The sequence below is a fragment of the Melospiza melodia genome, chromosome 4, assembly GCF_035770615.1.
Source record: "Melospiza melodia melodia isolate bMelMel2 chromosome 4, bMelMel2.pri, whole genome shotgun sequence".
In the NCBI taxonomy this organism is placed as follows: Eukaryota; Metazoa; Chordata; class Aves; order Passeriformes; family Passerellidae; genus Melospiza; species Melospiza melodia.
In genome coordinates this window covers 50,934,663-50,950,765 of record NC_086197.1, presented here as the reverse complement: position 1 = coordinate 50,950,765, position 16,103 = coordinate 50,934,663, and the positions used below count along the sequence as shown (strand labels likewise).

Sequence of the window (16,103 nt, the reverse complement as noted above, 5' to 3'; positions counted from 1 at the left end):
TTATAAATGCTTTGCTTGTTGCTGTATTGACCTCGTGCACTGGCAGCCTCATGCACCCACTGGGCTAGCAGTACCTGCCAGGGTCATCACCTCTTCCTGTCACGGGAGCTACGTGCCACCACTGCCTCACCCACCAGGAAGCACGGAGGGCAAAACACCGGCAGTCATCTCTGAGGCAAGAGCTCACTAACACGCTAGCCTTGCCCATCATGAAGACAGAGCTCCCCTTCCTCAGGTAACCTTTAGCACACATGGTGAACTGCACAGAACAAACAGATGTTGTATTCGGGTAGAATACATCCCACTGTAGGTCCCAGTAACCTCTGCTATAATATCTAGGGCTTGAAGCAGGGAACAGTGTTTGGCTACACAAGTGCCAAGTGCCCAGCTGGAGAGGGAGCGCTTGCAGGCAGTGATGCAGAGCACCTGTCAGCCTGGCCTTCAGAGACATTAAATGAGATTAAGTCAAACAGCCTAATCAGGTAGCTTCTATAAAGAAGACAATGTTTTAAATAACTGCATTTGCACTGCTTTGCCCCACTTTGGGTGTGTTACATGGCAATGACAGTCTGAAAGAGGTTCAAAAGGCCTTTGTAAAAAACTGTGATAATATACAGACAGGCTACTTTGTACAGAACTGTTATGACTTCCAAGGATGTAATTTATCCTTGGAAGGATAAATGGTCAGCAATAAGAGAAGGTTGGTGCAGGGGCACAGCTTGAGGACTGGCTGGCTGTCAGTCAGTTGCTGGTGAGAACTTGTTTTCATTTGCTTCACTTGTCTTTCTTGGCTTTTGTTTACAATTTGATATAATTTTAATTTTTTTCAATTATTAAACTTACTTTATCTCAACCCACAAGTTTTCTCACTTTTACCCTTCTGATTCTCCCTCTCATCCCACTGGGGACACGTGGGGTGAGAGAGAGTAACTGTGGTGCTTATTTCCTGGATGTTGAACCATACAAAGGTACACATTTGGAATTTTGACTAGTGTCTCAAGTCGACTTTAACTCTTGGCCTTTCACTACAGAAACACTGTTAATTGAAATTAAGGACTAGTTTGTGCTCACTCTTTGCAGCAAGTTGGCTCATAACCTTCCTTACTGTTACCAGTAAAACTGTCAAAGACAGTAAAGCCTATAATTAATGCTCTGCTTTATCCAGCAAACAGCAAGGCAGCTACTGAATGGATAAGATGTGCAGCTGCATTTGGCCCCGTGGGTCAGAAATTTCCCAGTATGTGGCTAACTCATGGTTAGTGTGGGAGGAGAGGGAAAGGGCAAGGCATGCTATAGTTTATGCCAGGACTTATGACAACTAAATTAAGAACATAACTTAAAGTCACAAGACATTTTTCCCTAATTCTAATAACTGAGCCAGGCAGATTTGCTTTAGTGCTAACAGATGGATGTTAAAACTCTGGGTTGACTGAGATTGTCAGGCCCAGATATGAAAATCAAGACAGAAAGAATACAAGGCAGGTGTAAGCATGTTTTCTCAGTTTGTTCTTCTGTGGAGTTTTCCTATATTCCAAGAAGTAAGTCTTGTGAGAGGCAAATAGGGTTGCTACTTCTCCCCACTGAAGTATTTGTCTTCAAATTCAAAGGCAAAGCAGAATATTGACATTTCTGAAAGAAAATGTTACGTCAGTAGCTTCCCCAAACACACCAGTCTGCAGTGTCTAGCTACTTTACCAACTTGGCAAATTCCTAATGCATACTCCCCTCAGCACTAGTAATTGGTCTTTCTGTACAAAGGTAATAAGAGTTTGACCCACAGTGTCAAATACAACAAAAAGCTATTTGTGGAATGGTACTCTTGGTCAGAAATAGTTTGAATTGGTTCTATGGTGAGAAAAATCTTTAGGTAGTACATTGCTAACGCTTTCCTTGACACTACCAAGCAAGAGAAGCAGAAATAGTGACAGTTACCTATGCTACCTTACTCCCTGAAACATTTACATCCCTTGATACTTAACATTGATGATCCTCTTGATTATTCTCTTTGGCGAAGTCCATATGGCTCAGTTCTTATAGTAAACTCTGAACGAAACGGTTTCAGAGCTAAAATCCTGGGTCTTAGGGTACTGCTACAAATCCTAGCTTTTCTGGGCCTTTACTAAATAGAAACTTGATATCCCCTTCTCATAAAGTGTGAGAGAACTAAGGCTGTGGATAGATGTTCACGGTGGAAATTGCTGTTGTAGCTTTCCCAGGGTGCTTTGTTTGCTGCTGAAGATTTCTACTCTCATTGTATTGAGGAAGAGATTATTCAGAGGGTTCCTCACCTGCCACCTCTGATATATATTTAAGACAACCTCCTGACCCCATGGAAGCTCTCTGTTACTTGCTAGGGTCAGGGCAGTAACTTCTGTTGTGGTGCTCATAACTTGCAGTCACACCAACATCCTCTCAGGTCTGTGCATTTGACAGAATTGTGATAACAAAATGCCTGAGACAATTCACTAAAAATTTTCCTCTTATCACCCATTCTAGTAGTTACTAGAACATCATTATTGACTAAACAGTTCATCGTAAGCCTTGGCAGAGGTGGAACTGTATTTGACATATTGACATCAGGGGCTGTGATCGAGATGACTTTATGGTCCACTGTTTCTAACTAATACTCAACATAAAATTTATTTTTTATATATGTGTAAAGGAAGAATATATTGTAATCAAAGGAAAGACCAAGAAAAGAAAACTACTTTCAAGACAAAATTTGATTTAATTTCTTGCTGTAATCAAATAGAGAAACAGATACATTCAGTGCCTCAAGCTCCAGCTGGAGCCCGTGGCACAGGGAAGGCCTGCTCAGCATTTCCTTAACTGTCCTGTGCCGAGACTCGCTCCGTGGGGAAGATGAAGGCAGCAGGCTCGTGTTGGCGTGGGGAGGCAAAGAAGCATGCTCGGAGCGGAAAAGCTCAGCGGGCAGACTCGGTGCTGAGCTCTCGGTCGGTCCATCTCGGACAACGCCGTCCGTGACCTGAGAGGGGCTTGTCTGGGGCCTGGAGCACTCCTGCCAGCCAGGGCAGCAGCTGTTGGGTCCCCCGGGACCAGCCCGATGTCAAGTCTAAGCTCTATAGGCACTAGAAACGGGTTGGGGAGAGGGGTTGCAGATGGAGAAAATAACTTTCTCTCCACACCTTTCTCTCAGTCATTCCGGAGCTTGCTGCGGGTATTCCAGCCAAAATCACAAGCAATTAAAGCAGCAGTTGCATGAGGCAGAATTCCGCTGCGTTCTACCAAAACTACGAGGGGGGCCAAAAACTGGCAGAAGGACCGGTCTGGGTTGGGGGACGCCCGGCGCGGGGGGCTACGGGGGTGGAAAGCGCTCCGAGCGCTCCCGCCGCTCCACACCGGCTCGGGAGAGGGTCTGTCATCGCGAGGCTGGGCCGGCGCTTCCTCTCCGCCCCGCCCGTCGCTTCCCGGTCCCATTGCTCCCCTGGAGATGGGGCTGGGCCCTGTACGCCACGTCTGCCTCCCGGCAGGGACGGAGCCCATCCCCGTGTGCGTGGCGGCTCCCCGGGGCGGGGCGGGGAGCCTGGCGCGGCCCGGGCCGGCGCCTCCGCCTTCCCTCCATCCTCCCTCCCTCTCTCCTTCGCCCACTCCCGCTCCTCCTGCTCTGCGTACGACGGCGGCGGCGTTCCGCTATGTCGGCCGCCAAGCACCGGGGCTCTAAGGGGGTCAGCCCGCCCGCCGCTAACGAGAAGAGCGTGCAGCTCGGTGCCGGCGAGGAGCCGCCAGCGAAGAAGCCGGCGGCGGCGGGGCACGGCCGGGGCGGCAGGGCCGGCGGGGGGGGCCGCTCTGGTGCCGGCCCCCGCCGCGGCTGGGCGATGCTGCTGGGCGCCGTGGTGGTGCTGGGCGCCGCGCTGCCCGCCGGCTGGTACGTGCTGCAACTGCAGGAGGAGGTCGGGCGGAGCGCCCGGGAGGTTGAGGCCTCCGGCCGGCAGCGGCAGGAGCTGGCCGCCACCCTGGACACCGTGGTGCAGAAGGTAGCGGGGCACCGGCACCGCCGGGGGCGGGTGGGCTGGGCACCGCCGGGCGCTCGGTGCTGCTCGGCGGGGCGGGAAGCAGCAGCCGCCCATGCAGGGGGACGGGCGCCGGGATTCGCCCCTTAAATAAGGAGCTGGGTAGCTGTCGGGCGGCCTGTCTTGCGGGAAAGTGAACGTATCCCGTTGCCTTCCCCTCCTCTTCCGTGCTCCCTCAAAGATGCTTTCATGGTATTAGAGAGGCAGATGGAGTCAGGGCCGCGGTATTCCCCGTGCCTGCAAACGTGGCCCTGGAGCAGCGAGAAATCCCTGCCAGGCAGCGTAGAGCTGGGCGGGACGGGACCCCGCGGCGGTGGCCCCAGTCCCCCGCTCGCCTTTCCAGGGCCTGTGCCTGAAGCCATTTTATGGAATGCAGCACGCACGCTGCATTAGGTGTTGACAGCGGTGCGGACCCGCCGTTCCGAAAGAGCTTGCTGCCCGTAATTCTGTATCTTCGAGGCCCGCAAATCACTTAACCTAGCGGGGCGAACGAACTGCTCGTCGCTGCCTGTCGAGTAGGCAGATGTGCACGCCGAGGGACACTGGGTGGCAGCGCGGGCAGGATCCTGCCTCAGCGTCCCCACACTCTAGAAAACAAAACCCATGTGAGCTTCACCGAACAACAGAGGCTGTGCCAGAAACAGTGCTGCAGTACCCTGCCTCCCACGTTCCTGCTGCAGTCTCTGGTCAAGGGAGTGAGACTCGCAGTGGCAGTCCAGGACCAAAAGCTGTGAATTTGCTGGCACAGAATGTGGCTCAAGTGAAGTGAAATAAATGCTTATTTCCCTCATTTTTTTCACTCAGGCCCTTATTAGCCTCCCAGCTGTAGCTTCACAAATAGCACTGTCCACTTGGATACATCCTAGGGTGCCTATACCCTTTAAAAATGGCATCTGTGATTGCATATCATCAACATACAATTAAACTTGTTTCCCAGGAGTAGGTTAAGTGGTTGGAAGACAGTGTGTAAAGTTATGACTGACTCAGATCAAGGAAAAGGAAATTCTTGTCTCAGCTTGACTGCTTTCTGCATGGCAGACCATTCAGATTCCCTATGTTCCTTGCAAGCTTGGGCCTGGGCTGGCAAAGGGGGGACAGGCACTGGCAGAGATCTTCTGGCTGTTCAGTGCTTCCAGAAACACAGTGGCCTTCACATCAGTCTTGGAGTTTCCTGTCCCATACAACAAGAAGGAAAAGGAAAATTCATGTCAGCAGGAGAGAGGAGTTGTAAACTTCAGGGCTGTAGGGCTGCGTCTGAAGCTAGTTTTAAATCTGGGGGGCTTGACTCACTGGTGACAGGACAATGATTTGAACTAGCAAAGGGTGTTGCTTTTTACTGGTTTTTAAGTCATTTTTGTAGACTGTAAGAAGGAAGAAACTGAAATGGAAAACTATAATACATGTAAAACTATAATACATGAGTGTAGAATGTAGATGTACATGCAGTGTGTAAGCCCCTCTAATCAAAGGAATATCAACAATTTGCAGTTTCCCATCTCCATGTCATTGCAGAAAAGCATAAGTACGTGTCACATATTCTAGGAGATGAGCATATAACAGAAATTTATAAATAGTTGGTTTCAAAGACAACTGAAACTTACTTGCCTTTGTATAGCAGATGGCTGTTGAAGGTGGTAGAAAGAGATCACAGGGTTTCGATGTAACCCATGGAAGTTTTGGTTGCTGTGGTTTGGTGACACGGGAATTTGCTGTATTTCACTGCTTCACAAAGGTGTAGGATCCTGTGTTGTACTTGCAGAGTGCCAAAGCTGTGTAGCTTTGCCCTTCATCTGACTGCAGAGAGCTTCTGTCAGGAGTAAGCATTATATAAACTCATCTGCATTGAGGATTTATTGCTGACTGGGGGTATCTGTACAAATGGGACGGGACTGCTGTGGAACGTGCCTTGAGCTGTTTTATTTTTCAGCATCAGTCTCATTACATGGTTATGACAATGGGAAGATGCCATCAGCTCGCATCCCAGGCAGCAGACCAAGAACTTAATGTTACAACTTACTTTATAAGTTTTTTGACCAATCACACAAAGCAAAAGCATATTGACAGTAGTTCTATCCAATCACTATAAGCACACGTACCTTTGGTTAAAACAATGCCTGCTTATTTCGAATACAATACCTACTTTTAAGCCTTAAAACACAATGCACGGAGCTCCATTATTAAGCTTCAAACTTCTAATATCTTGCTAGATAAGCTTTCCTGTAGCTTAGAGAGTTATTCTACACAAGCGTTCATACACAGGAGTAAGCATTATATAAAATCATCTGCATCGAGGAGAAAGGAAATGATGAGAACATCTAGTCTTTAACATAGTACCATTCTCAGAGAGGCCAAGGTCGTTTGGTGTTTAAACACAGACTCGTGTGACCAGTTAGAGAAAACAGTAGTCACTGGCTGAAGATACATTTTTATGTACTATTTATGATGTTAAATCTTTCAAAGGTTGTGGCTTCAAATCTTAACAGCCATGTACGCCAAAAAACCAAACTCACATGAAGGTTCACACACAGACCAACTGCTTTGAAGCTGTGAGTTTCTACCCCTCTTGTGCAAGGGTATTGTTTTGAGCCCTGGTGGCTCTCGGTTAGGACCAGTCTGATTAGAAGCTGATAGATTTTGAAGACCCCAGTCCATGTTATTATACCAGAGCTCTCTGTTCTTCAAGTGGCTGGCCCAGATGGCGAATAGCTTGAACTTACACCATGAACATTGCCTGAATGCAGTGGAGGAGCAGCTATAAAGTACTTCACTGTGTGAGGTGGGTTCCGTCCTTGTAAGTCATAGAATGGCAGAGACCCAGCCCTCTGGAGAGTTCTGGCTATTTCTGATTTCTTAGACTAAAAAGACAGTTACTTGCAAATATGAATTTGGTGATTTGGTTGAAATGTGTCACTGTAATAGGAGAGGGAGGAGAACTTTCCTGTGTTATCCTGTTAGATTTCTGACCTCCATTTATAGTGATACAGAAAAAGCTCTCTGCTCTCTATGGAAATAATCAGAATGAATGACAGCTAAGACGAATGAAAATGAGGTTGGTTAATCAGTCAAATGACTGGTGCTCAGCTGCAGTGTGTATGGCAGTATTACTTTTTCCACCCCTTCCCCTTAGCTCATTTCTAATTTTCTATGGAAGCACTAGAGAATACAGGTGTATTCCCCTACAGGGAATGTAGGGGCATTAGAAACCCTTTTACTGAAGAGGGAGAAAAGAAGTCATCTTAGTGGATATTGTTCAAACAGTAGTGATCTGTCAAAGCAAAGGCAAGTCTCATGGCCAAATTCTACAATCAATGCACAGTATAGACTTTCATGAAAACTAAGGAGGATTTGGCCAGGGATCTGCAAAAATACATAGAAATAACTTAATTTCTAATGAAGATGTCTGTTAGGTCTTTAGAAAATAACAAAATAACAAAATAACATCTAGGTTCTGAGTCAGGGAACTGCTGGAGCCTGCTTCACTTGAAAAGAAAAAAAAAGGCAGCTCTGTGTTTTTCTTTCTAAAACCATATAAAATATACTTCTTTTTTATTTATAGAATAAAACCACCCCTCCAGCTGTGTATCTAATCAGTAAACATGGCGGCCCATGTGGCATGGCTGATTAATATACCCCTCAGACACAGGGAGTAGTGTAAGGCAGGGCAACGTGCATTACTCAGCACTTGCCATCCTGCCAAAGCCTTGAGGTATTTTCTGTGTGATGGATTCCTCTTGCAGACAGTAGGAGTTCTTACATTGCTTTACTAAGTTTAAGAAAGTACAGCCCCCACATGCACAAAAAGATTTCTCTGCAGTCTTAAGACTGATGCTCTGCTTGGCCTCAAAATTAAATAACACGTGCTTCCCTGGCCTGGATCTTACCTTTAAATGTGAGAGTAAACAAATGTGGCGGCCACTTGCCCCTTGACCTTTTCCCTCTGGCTGCTACTAAAACCAGCTGTAAAGGTAATTTTTGTAATTGGGAAGTTTAATAGTGTGCCTGATGTAGTGGTAGGAACTTTCTGTTAACCTGAGCTAGATGCAAGGCAGGCTCTTGGCAGCTGCTCTGCTTTTGTTCTTTGTGTGTACATACATGAGCCCTGCTCACTGCAGTTGTGTGGGTGTATGCAGGAGTGGGAAAAACAAGCTGCTAACTATTTAGAACATTAAAGACTTCCTAATTTTTTTTCTAATCTTAAAAAATGGTCAACAAAAAATCTCTTGTGTTTCCGTCGGTGTCTAAGAGCAGCAAAATGTCATTACTTCTTCCATTCCTTCGCCCATCCCACCCAGCTCCCCTCTCCCTCTAATTTTTCCTCGTCTACTGCAAAACTTCTTTTTCATGATCAGGAATTGTTCTTTGGTATTCATGCCTGATAAAATATAATTCCGGCTTTTCTGTATTGAGAAGCTGTTGCCAGTTATTCTTTTGGTTTGAGTCCCTCCCCCCCCCCCCCCTTCTTTTTCTAAAGACTTGTGGTCTTTAGAACCAGGAATCCTATATGGGAGGGATGGTTCAGGGGTCTGCATGGAGACTCTGGAGACCTGGGTTCCTTTTTCACTGCCACGTATTTCCTGGGTCATGCATGGCAGGTCATTGAGGCCAAGGACCCTTAACAGATGGTGTATGTACAACAGAGCTGTAAGGCTGAAGATGCTGGTTTTTTGGTGCCTCCCATATCTGTATGCCACGAGGTGACATGAGGTGTGGGGCATGAAGGATTGCAATGCAATCATTTTGTCTAGTAACAAGGACTATAAGGATTTTGGACAAAAAGGGTGAAATTACTGGTATTAACCATGTGTATTTCTGGCCTAGGTACGTTCTCTTCAAACTACATTTGGAGAATTTGAATCCATGATGAAAATTGTTCAGCAGAAGCAGGAGGTGAGCGAGAAGTCTGTTAAACAAGGGGAGAGTGAAATAAACCGGATCAGTGAAGTGCTTGAGAAGCTGCAGAATGAAATTTTGAAAGACTTGTCTGATGGCATTCACATGGTGAAAGATGCAAGGGAACGAGACTTCACATCTCTGGAAAACACAGTGGAAGAGAGACTAACAGAGCTGACCAAGTCTATAAATGATAACATCGCTGTATTCACTGAAGTCCAGCAACGGAGCCAAGATGAAATCAACAATATGAAAGCAAAGGTTGGTTCACTAGAACAGGCAGATGTGTATAAACATGAAATTAAGGTGCTAAAAGATGCTTTTGATGAGATGCAAGCATCCATGAAAATAAAAGAAAAGGACATAGAGACCTTGAAGAGTACAATAGACTCCATGGAGTCTGATGTGTACACTGAAGTGAAAGAGTTAGTCAACCTCAAACAGCAACATGAGAAGTTCAAAGAGGCTGCGGACACTGAACACCTTTCATTAAAAGCCTTACAAGAGAAAGTTCTGAGAGCTGAGGATTCTATTAGGCAGCTCCCTAGTGACATTAAAAGACTTGATGAAGATTTACTACAAGTTAAAGCCAACCTCAACAAATGGGAAGATAATGAACTCTTCAGAAAAGCATTAGAAACTTTTGGGAAGAACAGTGAAGGACTGGAGTCTCGATTGAGGCACATAGAAGACAGCCTCGAGTCTCTAGCATCTGTTGCTGCTCAAAACAGTGAAAAGTTGGAATCTTTCCTTTCTAAGGAGGCAGAGTATGAGAATAAGCTCAGTGCCCTAGAACAAAGCATTACCACTCTTCAGGGACTCTCAAATACAGATGTAACTTCAGTCACAGATGTTCTGAAAAATCTTGGTGAGGCACAGACTTCACTGTACAACGACATGGAAGACTTAAAGAGAAGCATCAGTGACTTGCCATCCTCTGGTGCTCTCCAGGATGTCCAGAAGCAAATTAGTACTTTGTTGGATCAAGGAAATCTTCAGGCAGGTCAAACACATTCTCAAGGTTACCTTGAAAAGTTTTCTTCTATGGAAGGCTCTGTAGATGAACTGAGATCTTCTGTTAGCCAGGTCGATTCTGATTTGAAAATGCTAAGAACTGCAGTGGATAGTTTAGTCGCCTATTCAGTGAAAATTGAAAATAATGAGAACAGCTTGGAGTCTGTGAAGAGCTCAGTAGATGACCTGAGGAATGATCTGGAAAGGTTGTTTGTGAAAGTAGAAAAAATACATGAAAATATTTAGGCAGTGGTGCTCCTTGGGCAAATAATGGGTTGAGGAGAATAGCTTTTGTATGCCCTGTTTTTTACTCTTTTAAAAATAAATTTGATACCTCCAAAGAGAATAAGAATACTTTAATAATAGAGACAGTTATGCTTATTTCCTTAATTTCTTTTCCGTGTAGTGTTTTTGGAGTTTTTTATTGTTTTTTTCTTTCCCCTAAATTTTGTTTTAAGAAAATACAAGTTTAGTTGGGGGTTGAGTTTCTTAAGGGCTCATCTTCTCTATGAAGTTGTACCACTGTTAAGTGCAGTGGTGTAACTACAGCCTCGCTAGCATGGGCACATATTTAATGGCATGAAGGTATTTCACACTGACACTAGATATCCCACACAGAAGGGCTACGGCTGTTCTGGTACCCAAAACATACTGCTGCACTCACGGAGGATTTTACTGGGATGTTTTGGTTCAAGAAACAAAGATACACGCTATCTTAAGCTGTTCACTGTGGTGAACTGAAGAGTGGAGCAGGTGTGCAGCATCTCATCTGTTTCTGCAGTTTGGGACTCAGACATGTGGTCAGTTCACCAAGGGTCAGCTGAGCTGTAGTGTATTTCTGTGAGACCTTAGTCTGCACCAAGGAACTAACAAGGTCTGAGATCAGTGGCACTGCCTGGGGCTAAGGAGATTGATTCTTTATGATCACAGGCTTAATTGCCAGCATCTTCAGCTGTTGGTGCAGAAGATCAGTACTTAAGTGCAGAAGATCCCATCTGAAGGATGGGATTAATTTCAAGAGGGTACAGTAATATTTTTGTCATGTTTTTAGGCTGTTTACATGATTAGGGTGTCTTCCTCGGAAAGATCTATTTTGGTCTTTGATAAGGGATTTTTCTATAAAAATCATCACAAATTTGAGGGAAAAGGAGAACCAAAATTGCACCTGTTGTGTTCCATATATAACAAGCATGCTAACAACAGCAATAATACACTCCAAAACACACAAGAGGGAAAATCACCATGAAATCAGCAGAATTGCTTCTATGGAATATACATTTCCAGGTTTTCACACAGCTGACTGTGACCTGAACTCTTGTTATGTATTCAGGACTTGGTGCCTGATTCTTGTTACTATTTTTGTCACCAGGTGTCTGGCTGAGGCATTGGTGGCAAAGGATCCTTGTAAGAGACCTGGTCTAGGAGAGTGAGGAAAAAGTGTCATAATTCTATAGATGATCTTTTAAAACCCATTTTCTTGTGGAGCTTCTTTGGTTTTCTCTCTTTTTGGAAAGGATTTCTAATATCCCTCCTTTTCAAGTTTCCTTTTGAACTTTATCCAAATAATTGGTAAAGAAGTCTGCCATGTAGTTACCTTGGAAATAGGCCATGGGCATCATGTTCAACTCAGCTTGGATCAGACAAATCCTTGACTGTGTTAGATGAAAAATTCCTTGAAATAGCATCTCCCAGAAGTGGGAACAGCACAGGTGAAAAGGAGTTCTCCTAGGTAAATAGGATACTGAACCATATCCAGTGTTGTTCCCACTGTAAACAGGAAAGAATTGCTGTCAGAGAAAGAGGGAGCCACGGCATTAAGGTAACTGTTGTCACTGTTGGAACTGCACTGTTCTTTGTTGACTTCTCAAGTTCTTGAACAATGTTGTTTAGGTTACTGTGAAATGAACTGTATGGCTTATTTTCAGTATTTTTAATACATAATAAACATTTGGAATATTCTTTGCACCTTTTTTTTGATTGCTGCTTGCTTATTGTTGTGTTTCCCAGGGTGCTTCCAGTGTGATAGAAGGAAGGGCTTGGGGAAGCACCAGATGTGCTGCAGCCCTGTACCTGTTCTCAGCTCCCACAGGGAAATGTTGAGGCACTTCTGCTTGCTGTGGTTAAAAGCCAGCTCTTGGAAGTAGGGTTTGAGTCACATCAAGATGTTGCTGCTGACAAGCAGACTCAGGAGCCCAAGAAGGTGATCATAAAGTGTGAAATACCCCATCTGTGCCTTGAATGAGTTCTGTGCCAGACACTGCCAGCAAGGCCTCTCTAAGACTTCCTCAATGCCCAAAGCTTGTAGGACAGAAATAATGTTCAGAAAGAACCTGTGTGATACTTCCACAGTGGCTGCTCCTTTTGCTTAGCTCAGAATGCTGGATTGTAAGGCTCATCAACTGATGCCATTCTCATGATGGATGTCTGCCTTTCAAAATTTTGGGAAAGGGTAATTTCAGGAGTCTAGGCATCATGATATCCCGGCAATTCTTGAGGCCAAAGTCACCGAAATAGGTAATAAGTCTTTAATTAAACTACGTGTGCTTGACAAAGCAGGTGAGCACCCAAGCTCTTCTATGTGAAGATATTTGAGATAACCCCAAGTTGGCAGCAAGCTGGCTGACAGCATGCAGTGACTGTACAGTAGCTGCATGATGTTGGAACTTAGGCTGCTAAAGCCAGCAGTGCAGCTGGGCTGTATTTGATCTCAAAGATTAAAGAAAGAATTACTAATTACACTTCTAGTACTGAATTTTTATGGCAAGCTATTGAAATTATTTATCTCACTAAATGAGAATAATAATTCTCTGAAAATAATAAAATGAAGGCAGGCACAGAGACAAGGATCCCTTGGCAGACTGGTGGCTCAACTTTTACGTCTGGTTTGACATTTTCATCCAATATAAACATTTCCTAATTTCCTTATAAATGCTTATAGACCACATACAGACCTAATTCTGCTTTTTACTGTCATTCTTCAACTTTGTAATAAAGCAGTAAAGAAGGTCTTAAGAAAGACAGACTGTGTTGTCAGTGTTCCTTATGCTACTGGGAGTTCATCAGTAAAATGCTGTTTATAGTAACAAATTTCAAATTGTCTTACCTGATTGATGGCGTATTGATCGAGCCTGTTCATTAACACTTGCCTTCATTTTTGGCTCTCATAAATGGAGAAATCATTACACTGAGGCATTGTGGACTTGATCACTCTTGAAAGGGCTTGCCCAAATAGCTACGCTGGCAAATGTGATGGAGCTGAATCTGCAATCTGCAGGGACTTCTTCCAGTGGGAATTCAACAACTGCCTTGAGCTAAATTACTGAGAAGGTCATCTGGTGGTCTAAATACGTGCATTGGAAGTTTCATTAAAGCATGGATTAGTGATTTGGTGACATAGCTTAACTGGTACAGTAAACAAAGCTGCAGAGAGGTGAAATAACTTCGGGGAAAAAAAGTCTGTCTGAGATGTACAAACACCCCAGCAGCCAAAAAACATCCAGTGTGGGCTTTCTGCTTGGCTGGGCACTGCCAAGGGTGCTCTGAGTCCCGTTTGGAGCACTGCAGGACGGGAGTGGCTGGGCTGGAGCGACTCCCCTAGAGTACAATGGCGATGATGGGAGGCGAGATGTTGCAGGAGAAGAGCAGGAACAGACGGGGCTGTTTAGACATCGGCAAGCGGTGGGGAAGGCAGGATGGCAGGGGAAGGAAGAAGGGAAGAACGAGCCCTCCCGCTCCCCGAGGCTGAGGGCGCGGAGCTGGGCCGTGGCGCCGGGCGCCCCCTGGTGGTGACGGAGCGGCAGCGGCGCGGGCCGGGCTCTGCGCCAGCCCGTCCGTCCGTGCTGCTGGAATTCCCTCCCTGGACCGGAGTCGGGAACGTGTCCGGCCTGGCGCATCCAGCTGGCAAAGGACAGGCTCCAGGTGCCCCCCGCCTCCTCTCCGCAGGTCCCGCCGCGACACCGGCCCGTGTGCCCTGTTTAATGCTCTCCTGCGCTACCACCGCCTCACAAAATCCTTCATCCACCGCGGGGCTCATTTTAAAAGCAACTGCCGCTATTCTGTCCAGTTTTGCCATTTTGCTAATACCTGGTCCCTGGCGCATTTGTCGCCATCACCTGCTTGGGTTATAGATGTTTAGGGAGAGGGAAGCTGTGGCTCCTTTGGGTTTAATATCAGCTCTCTGTGATACTCAGCAGTGTGAGATGCTACACTGTTGGTCCTCTGAGTATTCACTCGTACATTACTGCTACCCTGGCCTTCCTGGGTATGCATTTTAGTCATTGTCATCTTCCACCAGCCAAGAGCAGATATTCACCAATGTCAGACATGCTAGTTCAGAATATTTACACTCAGGACTTTCTGAACACCTATTTGTAAATCTTGGCATGACGTCAAACAGCAAAAAAAATTATTCCCTTGCCTAGAACCCACTTAGTCTAGGGATGCTCAAAGGGCAATTCTTCTTTGGACACCAAAACAAAAAGAGTATTTTGTCCTTGCTCTCATCGGAAAACCTCTCCAGAATCCCTCATATAAAATCCATTGCAAGCTCCCAATACAATGTAATTTCTCCAGAGACATTCTTCTATGCTTGTTCATACCCTCACAAAGTGAAAGAACTTGGAAATCTCTTTATGTGAGCAGAGCTCGATAATTCCTTCATTTATAATGCAAGTACTAAACCCCGGAGGTATTCAGAGTTAATACAGCATCATAGTTGTAGCTTGCTAGATCTCAGACAAAGAGAGATCCCTGAACTCTGCTTTTTTTTTTTTTTTTTTTTTTTTTTTGCGTATGGAGCAGGTGTTTCCTTGGCTGCCACAGATTGGCAAGTAGTACATCTCAAAATATTTTCCAAGATGATGCTACTAGATGCTGTGCTTAGCATCATGGGGACAAGTCTTTTCTCAAGTGATTCCTATTTCACTGTGAGAGGAAAAAAGCCAAAGAAGCAATTTCTTATTTTACTGCATATCCTGTTTGGAAAAGAAAAAAGGTTTTGAGGAAAAACTAATTACACAATTAACTCCCATGTCTCACCCTGGTGTTCATCTGCTATTCTAGAGGAAGAAGCTAGTTCAAATAAGGGCGGCTTTGTTCCACTCAGAAAGACTTTGCTTTGGCACTCTTTAGATGTAAATATGTCAAATTCCAGTGGATAATCCTTTCCTGTCAATACTGCTTAGGTTGGGGTTGGGATGGAATCCTAGAGTTATGAGTAAGGATGGAAAACATAACAAGTGGAGAAAAAATCAGAATACCTTGAAACTTTTGAATTTTTTTTTTACTGCTCTGACTTTCAAAATTCTGACATTTGTTTCTTTTTCTCTCGTTTCTCCCTTTTCACCAAACTTCTCACAACTGAATATACATAGGGGGATACAGAATATTATGCTTAGCTTTTAATTGATTTACAGTAAAAATCTGAAGTCACAAGCAAAATCATGCCTTATGATGAGAGCCACTGAAGAGCTACTTGTTTAGAGAGAGGACTGCAAGAGATGTGATCTCAACATAGGAATTTATAACCTTGTCCATGGCAAGTAAAACAAAAACTTTGCAGTTCCCAGAGTGTGTTTGAATAGTTCACACTTTGCTGTCACTCAGGCCAAAAAAAACCTTGCTGACAAGTAGTTCCCTGCCCTGGAAACTCAAAATGCTTTTGCAAGAAGTGAGATCCATCCTGCAAGGTGGTGTTGCTGTGAGCCAGAGACCTGGGAAGGGCAGCAGACTACCTCTAGTCTGCTCAGCTTGGGAAGCTTTTCTTGGACAACTTCTGCTGAGTATGCAAAGTCTGTAAATTGAAACAGTATGGTCAAAAGAAAATTTCCACCCAGATGGGAAACTTACACAGAGTGACAAGGGTCCTAATCCAGATCCCACTCAAGTCAGTAGCTACATTCCCCTTTTCTTTCCTGGTACAAAATTTAGCCCAAAGCACTTCACACATAGCCACAGAGAAAATGTATAATATCCCTAACAGTGGTTTCCAACAAGTTCAAATAATCCTCTCCTTTCCTATGAGTGCATCAGAGTTGCTTACCAGAATACCTAACAGCTAACAAATCTTCCCATCCTGAGTGAGCCTCACCTTTATCAAGATCCCTTCTCAGGGTCTGGACACAGCAGCATAAGAACATTATCGGGGAGGTAGTACTGGCTTATGTGGTT

General features: G+C 45.0%; 1 protein-coding gene across 1 annotated transcript; it reads left to right on the top strand.

Moving 5' to 3' along the window:
• Positions 1-3,119: 3,119 nt before the first annotated feature.
• CKAP4 (cytoskeleton associated protein 4) lies at positions 3,120-11,900 on the top strand. The gene is made up of 2 exons (XM_063154353.1): positions 3,120-3,995; positions 8,850-11,900. The coding sequence occupies exons 1-2, from the start codon at positions 3,120-3,122 to the stop codon at positions 10,179-10,181; spliced, it is 2,208 nt and encodes a 735-aa protein (XP_063010423.1). The 3' UTR covers positions 10,182-11,900.
• The last annotated feature ends 4,203 nt before the right edge of the window (positions 11,901-16,103 follow it).

Coding starts and splice junctions, on each gene's coding strand:
- CKAP4 (XM_063154353.1), top strand. CDS start 3,120: ATGGAGAAAATAACTTTCTCTCCACACCTTTCTCTCAGTCATTCCGGA. Junction 3,996..8,849: donor TGGACACCGTGGTGCAGAAG/GTAGCGGGGCAC, acceptor TTTCTGGCCTAG/GTACGTTCTCTTCAAACTAC.